General features: G+C 41.2%; 1 protein-coding gene across 3 annotated transcripts in view; it reads left to right on the top strand.

Moving 5' to 3' along the window:
* klhl32 (kelch-like family member 32) overlaps nucleotides 1-22,448 on the top strand; it is a 312,283-nt gene that overhangs the window by 281,245 nt on the left and 8,590 nt on the right. For all 3 annotated transcript variants that reach the window (XM_043685379.2, XM_043685376.2, XM_087981519.1), the window contains 3 exons: nucleotides 2,315-2,373; nucleotides 16,931-17,123; nucleotides 21,928-22,022. In XM_043685379.2, the coding sequence (XP_043541314.1) occupies nucleotides 2,315-2,373; nucleotides 16,931-17,123; nucleotides 21,928-22,022 (347 nt within the window). The remainder of the gene's footprint in view (nucleotides 1-2,314; nucleotides 2,374-16,930; nucleotides 17,124-21,927; nucleotides 22,023-22,448) is intronic.

Here is a 22,448-nt window from a genome sequence, read left to right on the forward strand (position 1 = left end):
GGCAGGCAGATGTTAGACGGTGGTCTTTCCCCACCGCGCCTTGGCGGCAGCTGCCCCAAGCTTCAGCGCGTCCCTCAACACGTAGTCCTGGACTTTGGAATGTGCCAGTCTGCAACACTCAGTCGGGGTCAACTCCTTCAGCTGGAAGATCAACAGGTTTCGGACCACCCAGAGAGCGTCCTTCACCGAGTTGATGATCCTCCAGGCACAGTTGATGTTTGTCTCGGTGTGCGTCCCGGGGAACAGGCCGTAGAGCACGGAGTCCCGCGTCACGGCGCTGCTTGGGATGAACCTCGACAGACACCACTGCATTCCTCTCCAGACTTCCTCTGCATAGGCACATTCCAGAAGGAGGTGTGTGACAGTCTCGTCCCCCCCGCAGCCGCTTCGAGGGCAGCGTGCGGTGCGGCAGAGAGTCCGGGCGTGCATAAAGGATCTCACAGGCAGAGCCCTTCTCACCACCAGCCAAGCCATGTCTTGGTGCTTGTTGGAAAGTTCTGGCAATGAGGCATTCTGCCAAATGGCTTTGACAGTCTGCTCAGGGAACCACTCGACAGGATCTGCCCTCTCCTTTTCCTGAAGGGTCTCAAGGCAGTACACATCCGCTGCAGCGAACCCACAGCATCCCAGCAGCACTTTCTTGATAAACAGCATGCGGTCAAGCGGCGTACGATCCTCTATCATCTTCACAGTCACCCGGACGGTGTTTCAAACCCCCTGCCCAGGGCTGCGGGCAGCTGTTGAGGCCATAGCTCTGAGGTTGGCTGGTCCCTGAATTGGCGTTAGGCCGAAGCCAGCATGAAGATCCACCAATAGCAGGTCAGCACAACCAAACGATCTTCCAACATCCAATCACGATCCAGCGATGATCTCCACTAGCTCTAATGACTCGCAACTCGACCCCTGTCCTGATAAGAACAGACACTTGATCTTAGCCAAAAGGCCGAGAAGCGATCAAATAGATTGTACATTGTGGGAGCAACTTGTTTGATGCCTGTTTGACAGTTTGTGTTTTGCTTTGCTCTTTTAAGACTGAAGTGTTTGCAATCTCCTTCAGATCATGTTGAATGCCGAAGCAGACTGGAAACAGGCTTCAAAATAAGTTAAATTACATATCACTTCGGTAAAAATTAGATCTACAGTTTAGTGTGGTTGTAAACTTATTCCAATGTATATTTAAATGGCCACTTAACATTATGCAAATAGTGTTTTTTTTTACTGAACTCAAACTCTTTTAATAGGTGAAAAGATTTTTATCATTAAACTAATGCTATATCACTACACTTTGATTTCCAGTAATATTGTATTTCAAAGTAGATTAGCCAATCGTATTATTATGTAAATATTCCTCTCAGAACTTTGTTAGTATGTGGCAACTAAAAATGTATATATAATGACAGTAAGAGGTGAGAAGTAGAATACCAACAATATGTTGGTGTGTGCATCACAGAATCTCAGTTGTTCCAGAGCAGAAGGAGGCCCACGTCCCACTGAATATTTCAAATAAGTGTCAACCTTGTAACTTTCCCTCCATCCTTTTGTATTGTTTGTATTTGGATAACCATTGACTATGCCCTGGTCCTGTGCTGTGCACAGACCTTCAGCTTCCTACAGTTCAAGGTCCTCTGGTCCCCACAGGTCCACTGGTGCATTGGCCAAAATGGATCAAAGTAAAGCTCCTGATTTGGTTCTTATTCTGTTTACAATGTATCTGATCTCAGAAAAAGAAGTGATGCAAATGTTAGAAATGACCTTGGGTTTGAAGAGCAAACATCCGTCAAAGTTTCAAGTTCCGTTGACCTCTGCTGGCCACGGCCCTCTGGCCCTTCCCAGCAGGTCACAGACTCCAGACCCCTGTTATGGACTGTCTTATGGTGCCCTCCTGGTTATGGTCACTTGCTATGCACCATCACTATTCCCCTGCAGGTCAAGGTCCTATGGTCCCTTGCATGTCACAGTCCCTTGCTGCCTGCGGATCACAGACCTTTGGCACCCTATTGAGAAGTGTATGAATATTGAATGAAGTTAAGATTAATCTTATCTCTAATGAGTCTTCTCCATGTTGGAATAGCCTGCTCACCATGGAAGTATAGACTTGCCTGTGAATAATAACTTTGGTGATTTATTATAGGACAGTCATTATTGAATCTGTAGTAATTGTCTCATTGTACAAATATCATATGCTGGCTATGGAACAACAAAGTAAGTGGGACATGAACACTAAGTATGAAGAAAGGGATTGAAAGTTAACAATGCATTGAAATTTTCTTCAATCATCCATGAGCTCAAATTAATATTATTTTTCTCATGGTAGGTGGAGTGACCAACACTGCTCAGTACCAGAACAGACTTATGGTGTATGATCCAAGTCAGGTAGGCATTAATATTAATCCCTATATTGTGGTGAAATTTCACTGCATTCATCTTATGCTTGTAGTTTTGTTGAGACTGAGGAAGTCTTCACACTAGCCAAAATGTCACTGGAGCCTGGATTCTGGAAGTCTGGCCACAAAACTCAGGACACACCAGTTTTTCCAGGGAGTCAATTTGCTATTTGTACACATGTGATTTATGGAGGTAACTGTCCATATTATAAATGTATCTGCCTTCAATGAAATACAGTTTTCACCAGTGGAATGCCAAAACATGACTTTAGACCTTTCAGAGGAAAGTCTAAGCCTGCCAGAATTCTTTGGAAAGGTGGGGTACCCTATTTAATAGATCCAGGGAAACCTTTGCAAGAGGTAAATTGCCTATATGGAAGAGTGTTCTTTGATATTGTTCAATAAACACAATTTGGTGTATAATATACACAGAGCCATAGAACATGGTCCAGCTCATCCATGCTGATCAGGTTTCCCAAATTGAACTAGTCCCATTTGCCTGAGTTTGGCTCATATTCCTCTGAACCTTCCCTATTCATGTACATGTCCAAATGCCTTTTGAATGTTGTAACTGTACTTACCTCTACCATTTATATTTGATGGAGCTGCCAAACTGTTTGGAATTATCAGACTGTTAAGGGGACAATCTCGTAGCATTTAAATGTTTTGGCAAAAAAAATCTGCAAGAGTAAATTTTTCAAAAAAAATCAGTGCTTGCTATTCTACTTTGTATGTTGACATGAGCCTCAGGGCTATCAATAGAATGCGTGCTGTGTAACTGATTTCACAACATTTTCATTATCACAGCTGGTAGCAATCAGTTCGAAATATGATTAGCAGCTCAGTGTTTTGCATCAGTATTTACTGTCGAAAATGATGTGGAAGATATAGACTGTAGGGAAATAGATGGTGACATCTTGAAAAATGTCCATATTACAGAGGAGGAAATGCTGGATGTCTTGAAACGGATAAAAGTGGATAAATCCCCAGGACCTGATCAGGTGTACCCAAGAACTCTGTGGGAAGCTAGGGAAGTGATTACAGGGCCTCTTGCTAAGATATTTGTATCATCAATAGACACAGGTGAGGTGCTGGAAGACTGGAGGGTGGCTAATGTGGTGCCACTGTTTAAGAAAGGTGATAAGGACAAGCCAGGGAACTATAGACTAGCGAGCCTGACCTCAGTGGTGGGCAAGTTGTTGGAGGCATTCCTAAGGGACAGGATGTACATGTATTTGGAAAGGCAAGGACTGATTAGGGAAAGTCAACATGGTTTAATGCGTGGAAATCATGTCTCACAAACTTGATTGAGTTTTTTGAAGAAGTAACAAAGAGGATTGATGAGGGCAGAGTTGTAGATGCGATCTATATGGACTTCAGTAAGGTGTTCGACAAAGTTTCCCATGGGAGATTGGTTAGCAAGGTTAGATCTCATGGAATACAAGGAGAATTAGCTATTTGGATATGGAACTGTCTCAAAGGTAGAAGACAGAGGTGGTAGTGGAGGGTTGATTTTCAGACTGGAGGCCTGTGACCAGTGGAGTGTCACGAGGATCGGTGCTGGGTCCACTACTTTTCATTATTCATACAAATGATTTGGATGTGAGCATAAAAGGTATGGTTAGTAAGTTTGCAGATGATGCCAAAATTGGAGGTGTAGTGGACAGTGAAGAAGGTTACCTCAGATTACAATGAGATCTTGATCAGATGGGCTAATGGGCTGAGAAGTGGCAGATGGAGTTTAATTTAGATAAATGTGAGGTGCTGCATTTTGGGTAAGCAAAACTTAGTAGGACTTATACACTTAATGGTAATGTCCTGGGGAGTGTTGCTGAACAAAGAGACCTTGCAGTGCAGGTTCATAGCTCCTTGAAAGTGGAGTCGCAGGTAGATAGGATAGTGAAGAAGGCATTTGGTATGCTTTGCTGGAAAAGCGCAGCAGATCAGACAGCATCCAAGGAGCAGGAGAATCGACGTTTCGGGCATGAGCACTTCTTCAGGAAAGAAAGGCTCATGCCCAAAACGTCGATTCTCCTGCTCCTTGAATGTTGCCTGACCTGCTGCGCTTTTCCAGCAACACATTTTCAGCTCTGATCTCCAGCATCTGCAGTCCTCACTTTCTCCTATTTGGTATGCTTTCCTTTATTGGTCAGAATATTGAGTACAGAAGTTGGGAGTTCATGTTGTGGCTGTACAGGACATTGGTTAGGCCACTGTTGGAATATTGAATGCAATTCTGGCTTTCCTATCAGAAAAATGTTGTGAAACTTGAAAGGGTTGAGAAAAGATTTACAGGGATGTTGCCAGGGTTGGAGGATTTGAGCTATAGGGAGAGGTTGAATAGGCTGGGGCTGTTTTCCCTGGACTGATGGAGGCTGAGGAGGGATCTTAGAGGTTTATGAAATCATGAGGGGCATAGTAGGATAAATAGGCAAAGCTTTTTCCCTGGGGTGGGGAGTCCTCAGGTTTAGGGTGAGAGGGGAAAGATATAAAAGAGATGTAAGGGGCAACTTTTTCACATGGAGGGTAGTACATGTATAGAATGAGCTGCCAGAGGAAGTGGTGGAGGCTAGTACAATTGCAGCATTTAAAAGGCATCAGGATGAGTATATGAATAGGGAGGGTTTAGAGAAATATGGGCCAGGTGCTGGCAGGTGGAACTAAATTGGGTTGGGATATCAGGTCAGCATGGATGAGTTGGACCAAAGGGTCTGTTTCTGTGCTGTACATCTCTATGATTATAACTCTATGTTAGCAAAGTCGTTGAAAGTGGGGTTATGAATCCATAATTTTTTTTACTAGGACTGAGTAGTTGAAGTAATTTAATTGATGAGTACTTTTGTATTAAAGTGTTTTGTTTTAAAAATAATAAATTCCTCAATAGACATTGAAGAGCATTGTTATATTTCATCTGAGCACGAGTCCTGAGGTCTTACAAGGGTAAATACTAGATGGATTGGATAAAGGATGGAAAGGCAAGGAGTGGTGGTTGGGGGACATGTACTAGCATGAGATGTCATATGAGCTATAAGAGGCTATGGATTATAGGTGGAAGTGGATAGGTTGGCATGGAGGTTTGAGGGGTCATGGTTGAGTAGAGGGACACATGTGGACATGCAAGAAAACATGGCAGTGTAGGTGGGTACATAGGGAGTTTGAGAAGGTATACACGTGAGCATTGGAAGGCAATTTTGTTTGCTGCAATGAAGTTCAAGGTTATCAATGCAGGTATTCTCCTCAGCCCATAGAGTAATACAGCACGGAAGCAGCCCCTTCAGTCCAAACAGGCCATGCCAACATGTAATCACATAACCCCAAACTAAAATAGTCCCACCTGTCTGCTCCTGGCCCATATCTATCCAAACATTTCCTATTCGTGTACTCATCCAAATATCTTTTTAAACATTGCAATTGTACTCATTCCAGCACTTCCTCAGGAAGTTCAGTTCACACGTGAACTGCCCTCTGTTTAAAAAAAACTCCACTCATGTCTTTTTTAAATCTCACTCCTTTCACCATTAAAAATATGCCCCCAATCTTGAAATCCCCCATCCTAGGGGGAATTAATCCGATCTAAACCCCTAATTATTTTATGAACTTCTATCTCCACACTTTGTAGACCTTCTGGGGTGGGTGTGTGTGTTAGCCGGGAGAAGGGCATTGGGGGATTTGAGATGTGGGAAGGATCGGCAGCATCCCAACTCCAGTTGTCAGCCATCACCCCCTGTAACAAGAACTGGGTTGTCCAGGGCATTTTTGCCATATCGCTTTGCAGAGCAGGGTGTTTTACTGACTCTACATTTCTAACTCTGGAGTCGAAGTTAGGCCTTGCTGTTTATTCTTACATTAAAAATTATACTTTTTCTACAATGGAAAAGAAGGTATGCTCACAAAATTGAGTTTACTTATGGGGTCTTTTACTGGCCTGGTTAATTGCTCTAAACTCTAATCCTATCACTTAGCCACCACAAGAAGAATACTTCTGAGAGTATCTATTCTGACACAACACTACTCACAACTTGCTGTGAATCATGCCCATCATGTCCACATTCTTTACCCTCCAATTGAGCTGTTCTTAAATGAAGTTGTTCTTCCTACACATGCAACACACAGACCACTTGTTTATCCCTGCATCTCACAGTGAAATAAAAGGTGAAAATGAACAACTGCAATAATGACTTAGAGGTTGCTGGTATTGGGTTGGGATGGACAAAGTTTAAAAAAACACACACACCACCAGGCTATAGTCCAACAGGTTTATTTGGAAGCACTAGTTTTCGGAGCGATGCTCCTCCACAACCAACTAATGAAGGAATGGCGCTCCGAAAGTTAGTGTTTCCAATTAAACCTGTTGAACAGCAACAATATTACGAAATTACATAATTGCTGTAAGGAGGCTATTCAGCCCATCATGCCTGCACTGGTTCTGTTACCCAGTGCCAAGCTCCTGCCTTTTCCCTATATCCCTGAACACCACTTCTATCCAAATATTCATCCAATGCCCTCTTGAATGCATCTACTTAACATGTCTCCACCACATTTCCAGTCAGTGCATTCAATAGCCTAACTTCTTTGTTTAAAAGAAAGATTTCTCTCTCCTCACCCTTGCTACTTTTGCACATCACTTTATGTCTTTACCTTCTTGTTCTGTTTCCTTTCACATCTTCATCAGATGCAGCATTAATGGGCTCATGAAGTATGGCTCATTGCACTGGTCTTAGTGCTCCCGGTATGTGAGGAGGAAACATTAATGAACCTGAGAACATCAAGTTGGATGTGCCAGAAATGCAAAATGCACTACTGATGCAATCCCACCTGGAATTTCAGCCTCTTCATCACTAATCTAGTGGCTGCATCAATTTGGAAAATGTAATTCATTAGACATTACAGAGACATTTCCCAAACACTCCACATCTAAAAAGAGTCTCACTGGATTGTCAGTTTGAGAATCAAGGTTACTGTCTTGTTACCATTATCCAGGTGGCTCCACCTTCCAGCTTGGCTCCAAACCAGGAATGCAGTCTCACTAACTTTGCCCTTAAATTACATCAAATATAGTCAAGAACAAAAACTCATTGCTTCAATACTAAAATAGTCCACTCAGAATTATGTATGCATACTAATGTGGGTACTTTTTCAAACAGGAGACCAGGTTAAACAATGAGTAGACTATGACATCTATCCAGATGATAATCCTTTGAGCCTCGATCGATTTTCATGAATTTGTTTTAGAAATAAACCTTCAATTCGAAACCCAATTTTGTTCAAAGCTCAAAGAAAACCTGTAGTAAACCGACATAATTGCATTTTATGCTGTTTAATTAAAAGTGCTAATAAATCAGACCACTATTTGCAGATGTGCTTTCTTAAAAAAAGTTATTGCACTGTTCAAAGAGTGCATGTTTTTCTAATCAGGTCTGTTTCAGGTTTACATGTACACCAGCCTTTTAAAATTCATATAGCATTTTGTTTGAATACAGTGACTAACAGTTGGAAGGGTATGGCATTGAATTACAATAACTTTATCATTTGATATTTCAGTTTGTTTCATTTACAGGACATTCTCAAGTGCAGTAATAGATGCCATTTGCCAACCGAAGAGCACACAAATACCCGGCATAGGAAATGACCCCTTCTTCTATTCTGATTGTTGATGCCTTGTGAATTGATTTGGAATAACCACCCCTCACAATTCCATTGAGTCTCAGTTTCTTATGATGATCAGGAGCTCACCTGCCAAACTTTGCTCCTGAAGAAGATCTAATTGAAGAGCAAATTAAATCTTATATAGCAAACAAATGTTGTCTGTAGCTATTCATAAAGGACTATTAATTGGTTCAAACTCTGATTAAAAAAAAAGATGTATTTCATTCAGGACAAGTGGTGGCCCAGAAATTTGATGTTACTGCATCCAGTCCTCAGGTCCATAATCAGAAGCCAGTCATACTATCTGGCAGACATGGTTTGGTAGGCATGGTGCACGTGCTTAGTATCTCATAGGCATGGTCCATGTGCCCATTAACTGGTAGGCATGGTGCCCATGCTCACTATCTGGCAGACATAATACACATGCTCACCATCTAGCAGATGTGGTGCACATGCTCACTATGAGCCTGAAATACACCATCTTCCACATTTACTTCTAATATGGTAAGAACAATATAGAAAGGGTGAAGGAGAGGCTTTGCAGAGTTAATATTGGTAGTTAGCTAGGAGATTAAGAAGCAGAACCTCAAAGGTATTAATTTCTGGATGACTTCCAGTGCCAGTCCAATGCTAATCAGAGTAGGAATAAGAAGATAGGGCTGAGGAGATGGTATAGTGGGTAAGGATTCAGATTTTTGGATCATTTGGATTTCCTCTGGAGCAGAAAAGGCCTATTCAAAATGGATGGGTTTCACCTGAACTGGAAGGGGACTAGTATTCTGGTGGTGAGTTTTGCGAGTGCTAATCAGAAGCCTTTAAACTTGTGGCAAGAGTGGGGCAGCAGGGAGTGGGGGGGATCCTAAGTTGTTCTGAGAATAGAAAGACAGAAGAATAAGGTTCGTAATTTTAAAAACAAAACAAGTTAGTTAGAAAAGGCAGGCAAGAGTAACTCAGAGAATGATGTAACTCTGAAGAAATAAAATCCATTTACTTCAATGCAAGAAGTCTTCCAGGTGAGGCAGATGAATTTGGCATGTATCACAACATGGGACTGGGACATGATAGCTATTACAGAAACATGGCTGAGGGAAGGACAGGACTAGCAGCTCAATGTTATGGGGTTTAGAAGCTATAGGAAGGATATAAAGGGAGGCAAGAGTGGAGGAACAGTGGCATTTTTAATTCAGGAAAACATTACTGCTGGACTTAGGATATCTCTGAGGGATCATCCAGTGACGCTATAGGAATTGAACTCAGAAATAAGAAGACAATGATCACCTTGATGGGATTGTACTATAGACCCTCAATAGTCAGAGGGAAATTGATGAGCAAACCTCTAGAGAGTTCACAGATATATGTAAGAATAATAGACTTATAATAGTAGGGGATTTTAGCTTTCCAAATGTTGCTGGGACTGTCATAGTGTTAAGGGCTTGGATAGTGAGGAATTTGTTAAATGTGTTCAAAACAATTTTCTTTATCAATATGCAGATGTACCTACTAGAGAGAGAGAAAGAGAGAGTAAAACTTGACCTTTTCTTGGGAAATAAGGCAGAGTAAGCAATTGAAGTGTTAGCGGGGGAGCACTTTGGGATTATAATTCTATTAGTATTAAAATATCTATGGACAAGGATAGGCCTTGCATTAAAAAATAAAGTTCTTAATTAGAATAAGAGTTTTGATGGTACGAAACTGGAACTTTCAAAAATTGATTGGAGTAGATTGTTTGCAGGTAAACAAACAACTGGTAAATGGGAGGGTTTCGAAAGTGAGATTACAAGAGTTCAGAGGCTCTAAAGTGAAGGGTAGGGCTGGTAAGAGTAAGGAACAATGGATGAATAAAGATATTGGAGCTCTGGTCAAGAATAAGAAGGAGTTACATATGAGGTGTGGACCACTGGGATCAAGTGAATTTCTTGAAGAATATTAGGGGTGTGGGGGCATTGTTAAGAGGAAATTCATGAGGGCAAAAAGGATATTTGAGATACCCTTGGCAAGTAAGGTTAAGGATAATCCAAAGAGATTCTGCAAGTACATTAAGAGCAAAAGGGCTACTAGGGATAAAACAGGGCCTCTTAACAATCAATGTGGTCATCTATGTGTGGAACCACAGGAGATGGGAGAGAAACTAAATAATATTTTTTACTATGGAGGAAGAAATGGAGGCTAGAGAACTCCGGGAAACAAATATTGATCTTTTGAAAACAATCCAAATTGTAGATGAGGAAGTGCTGGAGGTCTTAAACATAAATGTGGTTAAATCTCCAGGACCTGATCAAGTCTATCCCAGCACATTTTGGGACATTGGGGAGGAAATTACAGGGCCCCTAGCAGAGATATTTGTATCATCTGCAGCCATGGGAGTAATTCTGTGTCTTTATTTCAGAAAGGCTGTAAGGAGAAGCCTAGGAACTATAAACCCATGAGTTTGACATCAGTAAGTTGTTGGAGAGGATTCTGAGAGATCAAATTTACAGGCGTTTGGAAAGACAAGGACTGATTAGAGACAGTCAACGTGGCTTTGTGTGTGGGAAATCCTCTCTCTCAAACTTGATTGCATCTTCTGAGGATGTAACCAGAAATTGATGAGAGCAAAGCAGTGGACATTGTCCACCTGGACTTTACAAAAGTCTTTGACAAGGTTCCAGATGATAGACTAATTAGTAAAGTTAGATCAAATGGGATTCAGGGAGAGCTTGCCAAGTGATACAAAATTGACTTGATGGTAGGAAACAGAGGCTGGTGGTAAAAGGTTGCTTGTTGGACTAGAGGCCTGTGACAAGTGGTGTTTCAAACGGTGCGGTGCTGGGTCCACTTTTGTTTTGTCATTTATATAATTGATTTGGATGAGAATTTAGGAAGCATGGTGATTAAGTTCGCAGATGACACCAAAAATGGTGGTATAGTTGACAGTGAAGAAAGTTATTAAGATTACAAAGGGATCTTGATCAATTGGGCCAGTGGTCTGAGGAATGGCAGATGGAGTTTAATTTGTATAAACGCGAGGTATTGCATTTTGGTAAAACAAACAAGGGCAGGACTTATACAGTTGATGGTAGGGCCCAAAGTAGCAATGTCAAACAGAAAGTTCTAGGGGTTATAGAACCCCTATAGTTAATTGAAGTTTGAGTCACCGGTAGACAAAGTGGTTAAGAAGGTATTTAACATGCTTTTCTCCTTTACTCACCACTAAGTATAGGAATTGGGATGTCATATTAAGGTTGTACAGGACATTGGTGAGGCCACTTTTGGAGTACTGTGTACAGCTCCAGTTGTCTGGCTTTAGGAAGGATATTATTACATTGGAGAGGGTTCGGAAAAGATTTACCAAGATGTTGCTCGGACTGGAGCGTTTGAATTATATTTTTTAGATTACTTACAGATTACTTACAGTGTGGAAACAGGCCCTTCGGCCCAACAAGTCCACACCGCCCCGCCGAAGCGCAACCCACCCATACCCCTACATTTACCCCTTACCTAACACTACGGGCAATTTAGCATGGCCAATTCACCTGACCTGCACATCTTTGGACTGTGGGAGGAAACCGGAGCACCCGGAGGAAACCCACGCAGACACGGGGAGAACGTGCAAACTCCACACAGTCAGTCGCCTGAAGCGGGAATTGAACCCGGGTCTCTGGCACTGCGAGGCAGCAGTGCTAACCACTGCTAATATGGATAGGCTGGGACATTTTCACTGGACTGTAGGAAGTTGAGGGATGACCTTATAGAGGTTTATAATCTCATGAGGGGCTTAGATAAGATGAATAGCAAAGGTCTTTTGCTAAGAGTGGGGGAGTTCAAAACTAGGGGGCATATTTTAAGGTGAGAGAAGAAAGAGGCCTGAGGGACAAAATTTTGTCATAGAGGGTTGTTCTTATGTTGAATGAACTGCCAGAGGAATTGGTAGATGCAGGTACAGTTACAACATTTAAAAGACATTTAGACAGATACATGAAGACCATAAGACAAAGGAGCAGAAACTAGACCATTCAGCCCATCGAGTCTGCTCTGCCATTCAATCATGGCTGATACATTTGTCAAGGAGAAAGTGAGGATTGCAGATGCTGGAGATCAGAGCTGAAAATGTGTTGCTGGAAAAGCGCAGCAGGTCAGGCAGCATCCAAGGAGCAGGAGAATCGACGTTTCGGACATGAGCCCTTCTTCAGGAAACTTTCTTCAGAAACAGGTTCCTGAAAAAGGGCTCATGCCCGAAACGTCGATTCTCCTGCTCCTTGGGTGCTGCCTGACCTGCTGTGCTTTTCCAGCAACACATTTTCAGCTCTGATACATTTGTCAACCCTATTCTCCTGCTTTCTCCCTGGAATTCTTGATCCCCTCGATACTTAAGAACTATCTACCTCAATCTTAAATATACTCAATGACCTGGCCTCCACAGTCTTCTGTGGCAATGAATTCCATAGATTCACCACTCTCTGGTTGAAGAAGTTTCTCCTCCTCTCTGTTGTAAAAGGTCTTCCCTTTACTCTAAGGCTGTGCCTTCTCGTCCACGCCTCTCCTATGAATGGAAACATTTTTCCAACATTTACTCTGTCAGGTCATTCAGTATTCTGTATGTTTCAATTAGATCCCCTTCATCCTTCTAAATGCCATCGAGTATAAATCCAGAGTCCTCAAATGTACCTCATATGCTAAGCTGTTCATTTCTGGGACCATTCTCAAGGACCTCGTCTGAACACACTCCAGGGCCAGTACATCCTGAGGTATGGGGCCTTATAGAGACTCAGAAGTACATCCCTGCTTTTATATTCAAGTCCTCTCAAAATAAATGTCAACACTGCATTTTCCTTCCTAACCACTGACTCAACCTGCAAGTTTACCTTTAGAAAATCCTGGACTAGAACTCCATGAATTAGAAAGGTTTAAACCTTTTAGTAGGATATGGGCCAAATATAGACAAATGGAACTAGTTTAGTTTGGGAAACATAGTCAGCACAGACTTGGTGCGCGGAAGTTTCTGTTTTTGTCCTTTATGACTTTATGGCTCTAATAATGGTTGCTTTCAAAACAGTTAAATTGCAGTCCAGTTTGGCTGGATGAACTGCCCCTGAAGGAGGAAGAAGAGGAGAATCAACACGTAAGATGGAAGAGAACAGAATAGAAATGCTCATAGAAATTGGAGTATCTGTAATCTTTGTTGAATGATGTATTGGATAATCTAGGAGTGAGAATAATAACGAGTTAGACTAATGAATAATGTATAATGCCTCCTCACATGATGCTAGTCATTGAAACCATAACTCAGCCCCTTCCGATGATCATCAGCACATTTTCTCTAAGGAGGGATAGTGTGTGTCAGTAAACTGAACATCTGGTGATTATCTTCTGAGTGAAAATGCCTAGTCTCATTCTGCAGAAGAAAAAGATGGAAGAATGTTAATGACATACAGGGTGAACCCCCCCCACCACTCATCACCAAAACTGTACTTGCAGTCCAGTTTCTGCTGTTTCAGTTAACTGCGGCGCGAACATATTACAGGGAACTATCCTGAACCAGGGACAAGAGGGCTGATGGGAAGGTAAATTTCCCATTTAAATGAATGGGTTTGCACCTACCTGTGATTTCAGGCTTTCGCGGTAGGTGTTGGGAACGTATCCCCATGGGTACAGGGGGGATTACTGTATTGTGAATGTGTCTATTGTGGTTGAATGACTAGTATGCAGAGTGTTTGATGAGGTGAATGTGAAGCATGGGGTTATAATTGTGTTACAGTTTGCGATTTGGAGAAAATGACATATAGTGAAGAGATGTTGCAATGATTGTCAGAGGACATAGGGAACCGGGCCTGCAGCGTTGGTGACATGTACAGAGTGTAAGAATGGTATTTAAAACTTGACAACTTTGCTGAGGTGATTGAGTTTCTTTCTATATTCCAGCTATTTTTTGGAATTAATCTCCTTCATGATTTCTTCCCATTGGTGCAATTTGTTTAAGGACAGTTTTCTCCTCCGTTGGATTAGGATCTCACTCTTCTGTTCACTGCCTGGACTGTGCCCCCCCCCCCAACGAATCACTGAAAACCTTAGTGGGTGTGCTTTGCTGCATCTGTGTTTTAAGAAAGGCTGCCTTTTAGAGTCTCGGTTTTTTACAGAATGGAAAGAGACCCTTCACGCCATTGTTTTCATGCTAGTCATCAAGCACCTATATATTGTAATCCCAATTTCCAGCATTTGGCTTGTAGTTTTAAATGCTATGGTATTTCAAGTGCTCAACTTTATATTTAAAGTTCTTGGAGGAATCCTTTGCCTCAACCACCCTTTTAGGCAGTGAGCTCCAGATACCTACCACCACCTAGGTGAAAAACATTTTTCTCAAATCCTGACTAAGCCCCTGGTTATTGACCCCTGTACTAAGGGAGCATTTTCTCTCCAGATAATCTATGTATGCCCCTTTTAAAATTGTGCATAACAATCAAATTTCCCCTCAGCCTTCTGTGCTCTAAGGAAAGCAACCCCAACCCCTCTCTTCATAGCAGGAGTACTCCTGCCCAGGCAACTTCCTGGTGAATCTCCTCTGCACCTTCTCCACTGCAATCACATCCATCTGATAGTGCAGTGACCAGAACTATACACACTACTCCTGCTGTGGCCTAACCAAAGTTTATACAGCTCTACCTTTTTTTAAAATTCATTCATGAGATGTGGGCATCACTGGCAAGGTGAGCATTTAATGTTCATTCCTAATTGCCAGTGGGCACTTAAGAATCAGCCCACATGCCTTTAGGTCTGGAGTCACATATAGGCCAGGCTGGGTAAGGATGACCGATTTCCTTCCCTAAAGGGCATTAATGAACACGATGTTTTTTCCCCTGGCAATTGCAATGGTTTCATGGTCATCGTTAGCCCATTAATTCCAGATCTGTTATTGAATTTGTTATTGATGCAAATTCTACTATGCGCCATAGCTGGATTTGAATCCTCGTCCTTAGAACATTAGCTGGATCTCCGAATTAATAGCCTATTGATAATATCAACAGGCCATTGTCTACCCTCTCCTTGCTCTTGTATTTGATGTCTCAACTAATAAAGATAAGTATCTCATATATGCTCTTAACATCTTATCTACCTGCTTTCAAGGATGTATGAACATGCACACCACGGTCTGTCTGATCCTGTGTACTTCCCAGCATCTTACCATTCAATGCATACTCTTTCATGTCATGCATGCCCTATATCTGGCTTGGGTGCACATACTCAAGCATTTGATACATTATGATAAGGTCTTTGGGCTAATTTGATGTGCTGCCAGAGATAATATGAAATAGACATATATAACAAGCAGCAGTCTGTTCCCAGCATGTTCAGTTTTGGGCACTACTGAATTTCAAGACCATGATGTTTTCAGTAATGAGTCAGTGAGTTATTAAAACATATTTGCACACAATCTGACCCAGTTTGAGTCTTATTATTAATCATTTATTTAATTAATTTGCTCTAATCAGCTTGCAAGTGGAGCCCCACAATGCAGTATCGGGCATTAAGATTAAGCCCAGGATGTCTCTATGATTGGATATGAGGGCCTGAGGGCTGTGCAAGCAATAGGAAACAAAAACAGCTCCTGATAGGTTTAGCCCCTACAAAACAGACATGACCAGGAAACAAATGCAGCTCCCGATAGGTTAGCCCCTACAAAACACAGACATGGCCAGGAAGCCTTGTTCTTTTGGTTTTTATTAAAGTTAGATTGCTGTTAGAGCTGCATTGGTTCGAGTAAATGAAAATGAAATAAATGAATAAATGAAATAGTTGAATATTTGGAAAAGGTTTCTGAAGGCTATACTGCACACTTTTCAGCAATAATTTGTAGAGGTGAAGAATGTTTTAGTATCCAGTTCTGAATCTCTTTACAGTCAATTCTCTGTACTTACAGATTATGGAGGAAGGGAAAATCAGAGGGAGCCTGCAAGATATACATGGTGACTTTGAATATGCCATTTAGAAATGAACCAATGAGGACACATTTGTATTATAGGTTTTAGCCTCTTTCCTACATTTACTGCAGATTTCAATTAAAGATTTCTAAAGATAGATTAGAATCTCTACAGTATGGAAACAGGCCCTTTGGCCCAACAAGTCCATACCGACACTCCGAAGAGTAACCCACCCAGACCCATTCCCATAGCCTATCTTTACTCCTGATTAATGCATCTAGCATAATGGGCAATTTAGCCTGGCCAATTCACCTGATCTGCACATCTTGGACTGTGGGACGAAACCAGAGAAAACCCACACAGACACAGGGAGAATGTGCAAACTCCACACAGACAGTCGCCCAATGCTTGAATCGAACCCAGGTCCCTGGCGCTGTGAGGTAGCAGTGCTAACCACTATGCAACTGTGCTGCCCCATCAATAAACATGACACTGTTGTACAATCATTCCCGATGAAGAGCTTATGCCCGAACCATCGACTATCCTGCTCCTCAGATGCTGCCTGACCAGCTGTGCGTTTCCAGCACTTTTTGTACAAGCAGTGTTGAAAACATGTTCCAGTGGCTGGTTCTTTGAACTTTTTTTTTATCTGGCAGCTTCTCCTCAGTTCACACATGAGCTTCAGCATTCTGCCTGCCACTCTATGCCTCCTTTTAGGTTATTCCTTCCCAAGTCATCATGCTAGCATTGACCCTGCCTGATTTCTCAATTGCAGTGCTACAGCAGAATGTCCATTTAGCAGCTCACCAGCTGCCAATAGCTCATCAGACTGGAACTCAAAAACGCCTCATTTTGACAAGAACAGGGCCTACCATGTGCCTATGGTAGTAGTTCGGGCTTCTCAAATGTCCTGTCATCTGGAGAGCAATTGCGCGGAGTGGTCTGCAAGTGACTAAAAATAACTTACACTGAACTCTGTGTAATTTTTAATATCTTCCTGACTCTCAGAATAAATGGATCAGCCGCAGTCCAATGTTACAGAGGCGGGTATATCATGTTATGGCAGCTGTCAAGAGAAAACTTTATGTTCTTGGAGGAAATGATTTGGACTACAACAATGATCGGATTTTAGTTCGTCAAATTGACTGTTACAACATAGACACTGACCAGTGGGTACGTTGCCATTTCAATCTACTCACAGGTAGGTGTTTTTAGGTTTCCTTTTTGAGAATTCTCCATTAACTAAGTTTGATCAAGTTTCTTGTCAAGTATGCTGGAGAAATTAAATATAACTCATTAACTACAAATTTATATTATCACTCCTGTAATGATTTTATGCTGATTTATTTGTACCAGTATTTTGATACGTTGATTGCAATTCTTGATAGTGACAAGTGTTGTCCATGTGCATCATGGGTAAGGTCGTTCTGTTTGCCAGTGGTGAACTGACAGCACAATTTGTTGAGGAAAAAAAAAATTCCTATATGCCACAGCATGAATTGCAGTGAATTGGGAGTAGCCTTAGGAAAATAAAGTTCATCAGTACTTGCGTGTTGGAGAACATAGGAGTTTCTCATATTAAATAATATTAATGAATTGAACAAATTTCTGAGAATTGTACTTTTATTCAAATCCCTTTACATTTTTCTTCCAGCTGTAATCAACATTATTGCACTGCCTGAAATACTTGATTTGTAAAACACACCTCTGCCACAGGAACTGCAGAATGCAGTCAAAGTATCCCAGTTTAATCAGTTTTAATATTCAAGTGTACAGAAGTATTTTACTGTAGGTTATGGATTTACTAATTTTACTTCTGTAAACTCAGTGGACCTCCTGTTCAAGCTGCAGTAGGTTTTTCCAATAATGCAGTGCTCGTTTGCTCATGGTCCCATGGTACAGAAGATCCTGGCAATGATTGGACCCAATAAATAGTCAGCTCACTTTTCGGAACAAGTTTTAGATAGAGAATGAGGTCAGCTGTGCAGTCTAACAAGTAATGAAATAAGTGGTCAAATCAACAGCGTTTTTAAAACGCAACCTGCCTCTACCAAGAAACAACAGAAGTAATAGTGTTTACTTGGACAGAAAGAATGGAAAACAAAATATTTGATGTAGTTGTAGGAATGTTACAAATCCTTACACAAAACTTGAAAATATTTCTTTAAAATGGAGAGAAGATAGCTTTGTTAAGAAACATTCACAAGATGAGGGTATTGCTGGCTAGGCCAACACTTATTGGCCATTCCTAATTGTCCTCAAAGATAGTGGTGAGCTGTTCTCTTGGACCACTGCAGTCCTTGAGGTAAACATACACCCAAAGTGGTGCTGGGAAGGAAGTGTCAGCATTTCGACCCAGCGGTCGTAAAGGGACAACAATGTAGTTCCAATTCAGGATGATGTGTGTCTTGGGGGGGTACTTTCAGCTGGTATTTCATGTATCTATTACCTTTGTCCTTCTAGGAGGGTTTAGAGTGTACTGTTGAAGGAATGTTGAGTTGTCAAAATGCAGATGGTACACATTGAAATTCGTGGGCATCAATGGTGGAGAGAATGAATGTTGAAGGGATTAGTTTATTTTTCCTGGATGGTGTCAAGCTTCAAGTGTTGTTGGAGTTTCATTGATTCTCTGTTTTTGGAGATGTTTATTTCCCGGTGTTTGTATGTTGCAAACATCACTTGCCAGCTAACAGCCCAAATCTGCATATTATACATGGTTTGTTGCATTGGACATGGACTGTTTCAGTATCTGAGTCACTGCTGATGGTGCTGAATATTGTGCAATCATCAGCACACATCTGCACCTCTGGTGGTATGTTGGAGGGATGATCATTTTTGGTGATGTCCCAGAATTTAGGTAATTGACTTCCAATGACCACAACCAAATTCCTTTATGATTGGCATGACACTACCGAATTAGGAGAGAAATTCGCCTGCTGTACCACCCCAAATTTTCATTGATTTTAGTTTTGCAAGGACACGGCTCTGTGGTTTGCACTGCTGCCTCCCAGCACCAGGGACCAAGGTTCGATTCTAGCCTCAGGTGACTATTTGTGTGGAGTTTGCCCATACTGCCTGTGTCTGCGTGGGTTCCCTCTGGATGCTCCGGTTTCCTCCCTCAATCCAAAGATGTGCAGGTTAAGTGAACTGGCCACACTAAATTGCCCATAGTGTTCAGGAATGTGTAGGTCAGGTGCATTAGTCAGCTGTAAATGTAGAGTAATAGAGTAGGAAGATGGGTTACTCTTCAGAGGGTTGGTGTGGATTGGTTGGGCTGAAGGGCCTGTTTCCACACCGTAGGAATTCTATGACTCCTAGCTGTCACACACTGAAATGCTGCCTTGACGTCAAGGGCAGTCACCCTCACTTCCGCTTTTGTCCATGTTCAGACCAAGCCTATAATCAGATTAAAAGCTGAAAAGCCAAGTGGCATCCAAAATTAGTGAAGGTGAGCTTTTGTTTTCTTTACTCATGGGAAATGGGCATTGCTGGCTGGGCCAGGATTTATTGCCTGTCCCTTGTGGTGGAATTCTTCTTGAAGCACTGCAGGCCCATGTGCTATAGGCTGACCGACAATGCCACTAGAAAGGAATTTCCAGGATTTTGACCCAGTGAATGTGAAGGAATGTCAATATATTTCCAAGTCAGGATGGTGAGTGACTTGAATTGGAACTGACAAGTGGTGGTGTTTCCATATATTTGCTGCCTATGTCCTTCTAGGGTTTGGAAGGTGCTGTCGAACCAGCTTTGGCAAACTCCTGCAGTGCATCTTGTAGATGGTACACACTGCTGCTACTGATCGTCAGTATTTCTAGCCTCTGATGCACTGTTGTAGCCACTGTATTTGTATAATGAATCCATTTTCTGGTCAATGATAACTCCTAGGATATTGATAGTGGTGGATTCAATGATGGTAATATCATTGAATGTCAAGATGCGATAGTTAGATTGTCTCTGATTGGTGATGGTCATGACCTGACATTTGTGTGGCTCAAATGTTATTTGCCACTTATCAGTCCTAGCCTGGATGTTGTTCTGGTCTTGTTGCATTTGGACATAGACTACTTCAATATCTGAGGAGTCACGAATGATGTTGAACATTTAGACAGTCATTGGTGAACACCCCCATTTTGACCTTATGATGGAGGGTAGGATATTAATGGACCTGCTGAAGATGGTTGGACACTGCCCTGAGGAACTCTTGCAGAGATGTCCTGTAGTTAAGATGACTGACCTCAAACAACCACAAACATAACTATTTCCTGGTTTTGCAGGTGTGACTCTAACCAATGTAGAATTTTACCCCAATTTCTATTGACTCCTGCTTTGCTCAGGCTCCTTGATGCCACGCTCTGTCAAACGCAGACTTGATGTCAAGGGCTATCACTCTCACCTCACCTTATTGTTGATCAAGTTCTGTGTAGTAGCTCTATCAATGGCACTTTCCATAGTTTTGCTGATGATTGAAAGTCACCTGATAGGTTGGCAATTAGCCAACATTGCATCTTTCTTGCTTTTCGTAGACAGGGCAATTTTCCACATTACTGAGTGGCTGCCAATGTTATAACTGTACTGAAGCAGTTCGGATAGAAGGTGCAGCTAGTTGTGGAGCATGGTGATATGCACTCTTCCTTTCTACCCCCACAAACTTTAAAATCCACTCCTCTGTTCATCTCTTCTATCCCCCTGTATATCCCCCTGTATAAAAAGATTTAGACTTTCTTACCCTATCAACTACCAGCATCAGTCCTAGCATTCCTCTTAAAAACTCAATACGTCAACCAAGCCCACCAGAAAAATTCTCCTTTTTTTTTTGAAGGGGATATTGGGATATAGTGCTGAAAGAAAAGGAATATTTCAACTATTGCTGATTTTATGATTGATTAATTTTCTTTTTGTAACAGTGATTGGAACCTTCAAATATTAAATGGCTTCCAGGTGTCAAGGTATTGGATTTAATGGACTAAATGAAAAGGTTGTAGGATTCTGGTGGCAAAGTTGTACTGTCCCTTCCTCTGAGCCAGAACCTCTGAGCCTGACTCACACCTGCTCCAGAGGTGTGTTGCAACTCAATGGAATGGAGTGGTTCAAAGTATCTGCAGCAGTGATGACCCTACCTCTGAGGCAGGAGGCCTGGTTTCAAGTCTCACCTGCTCTAGAAGTATGTCACAACATCACTGAATAGGTTGATTAAGAAAGATCTCGATAATAGTTTGGAAGAGTGGTTTTCCCAAAATTGTAGTAGTTTGGTAGCGTTTATCTAAACAAGTCTAGATACAAAATGAATGGCTGCGTCATTAAATTCCTGATGATTTAATGGAGGATATTTATACACAGATCAGGACTTCTTCTACAACGATGTAGCAGATATTTGTTTTAAACAATGCTAATTTTACAGGGTTAGATATCAAATGACTGGTTAAAAATAAAAGTTTTGCATTTATATAGAAATCTCTATGACATGTGGATATCCCAAACCTTGTTAAACCCAATTTTTTTGAAATCTAGTCACACTGTAATATACTAGACTGGGAAGCTGTAATGGTTTCGCTACAAAGCAACAATGGAATCTTTTGTTCTCTGTTCTATTAAGTTAACAAATTTATTACTTTATATGTGACAGTAAATACAAAAGAGATACCCCAGAGGTGATGCAGTAAAGTTAAAGAAAGTGTTAAGAACCAATAAGATCATCAGCGAATAGAAGTTGACGTTGATTATTTAGCACATCAAATCTATTCTGCTATTCATTGCAGTTGACCATTCATCTCAGCTCCACTTTCATGCTCTATTCCCATTTCCTTAATAGTCAGAAATCTATTCATCTCTATTCTAAATAGTCTATTGAAAAATAATTGGCTGAAACTTCACTTTAGTACAGCATCTTACTCATTGGTCAGGAAAATATCTTTGAATGAAACTTAAACATCAAGATATTTAAACAAAGTTATAAATAATCACTTGAGTAAGCTATTTAATTAATGCCTTGCATTTTTTCACAAAAGGCCAAAATGAATCTGGTGTAGCTGTGCACAATGGAAGAATTTATCTTGTTGGTGGATACTCCATCTGGACCAATGAGCCATTAGCATGTATCCAGGTGAGTGTCTTGGTTTATCTCTTTCTTCAGGCTTTATTTAAAAGAGTACCAGTTAACCTATGAGGAAAGGAAATTATTAATTTCTTTGTCTATTCTTCAAGATATTACAGAATGCATTAAGTATACATATCAATTAAGAAATGTTCACTAGTTTAAATAAGAAATTCAACTATAATTAAGTAAATCTGTAGGTTACTTAGTTGTAGAAGCTGTACCATACAAACTTGACTCAATAATATTACATGGATATATGTTAAGTTTAGATTTTAGAAAATTCATAATAAATTGCACTTAATAATAAGTCTAGATTGAATAAATAATAAATAAGTGAAGATGGTTAATTTCAAGAAGAACATTTCAAAAGAGATTTGGGATTAAATATGTATGTTTATAAATATGTGAAACATAAATGTAATTCCCTTTTTT

Source organism: Chiloscyllium plagiosum, unplaced genomic scaffold, assembly GCF_037043375.1.
Source record: "Chiloscyllium plagiosum isolate Xiang-an unplaced genomic scaffold, Cpla_swu_hap1 HiC_scaffold_3, whole genome shotgun sequence".
NCBI lineage: Eukaryota > Metazoa > Chordata > Chondrichthyes > Orectolobiformes > Hemiscylliidae > Chiloscyllium > Chiloscyllium plagiosum.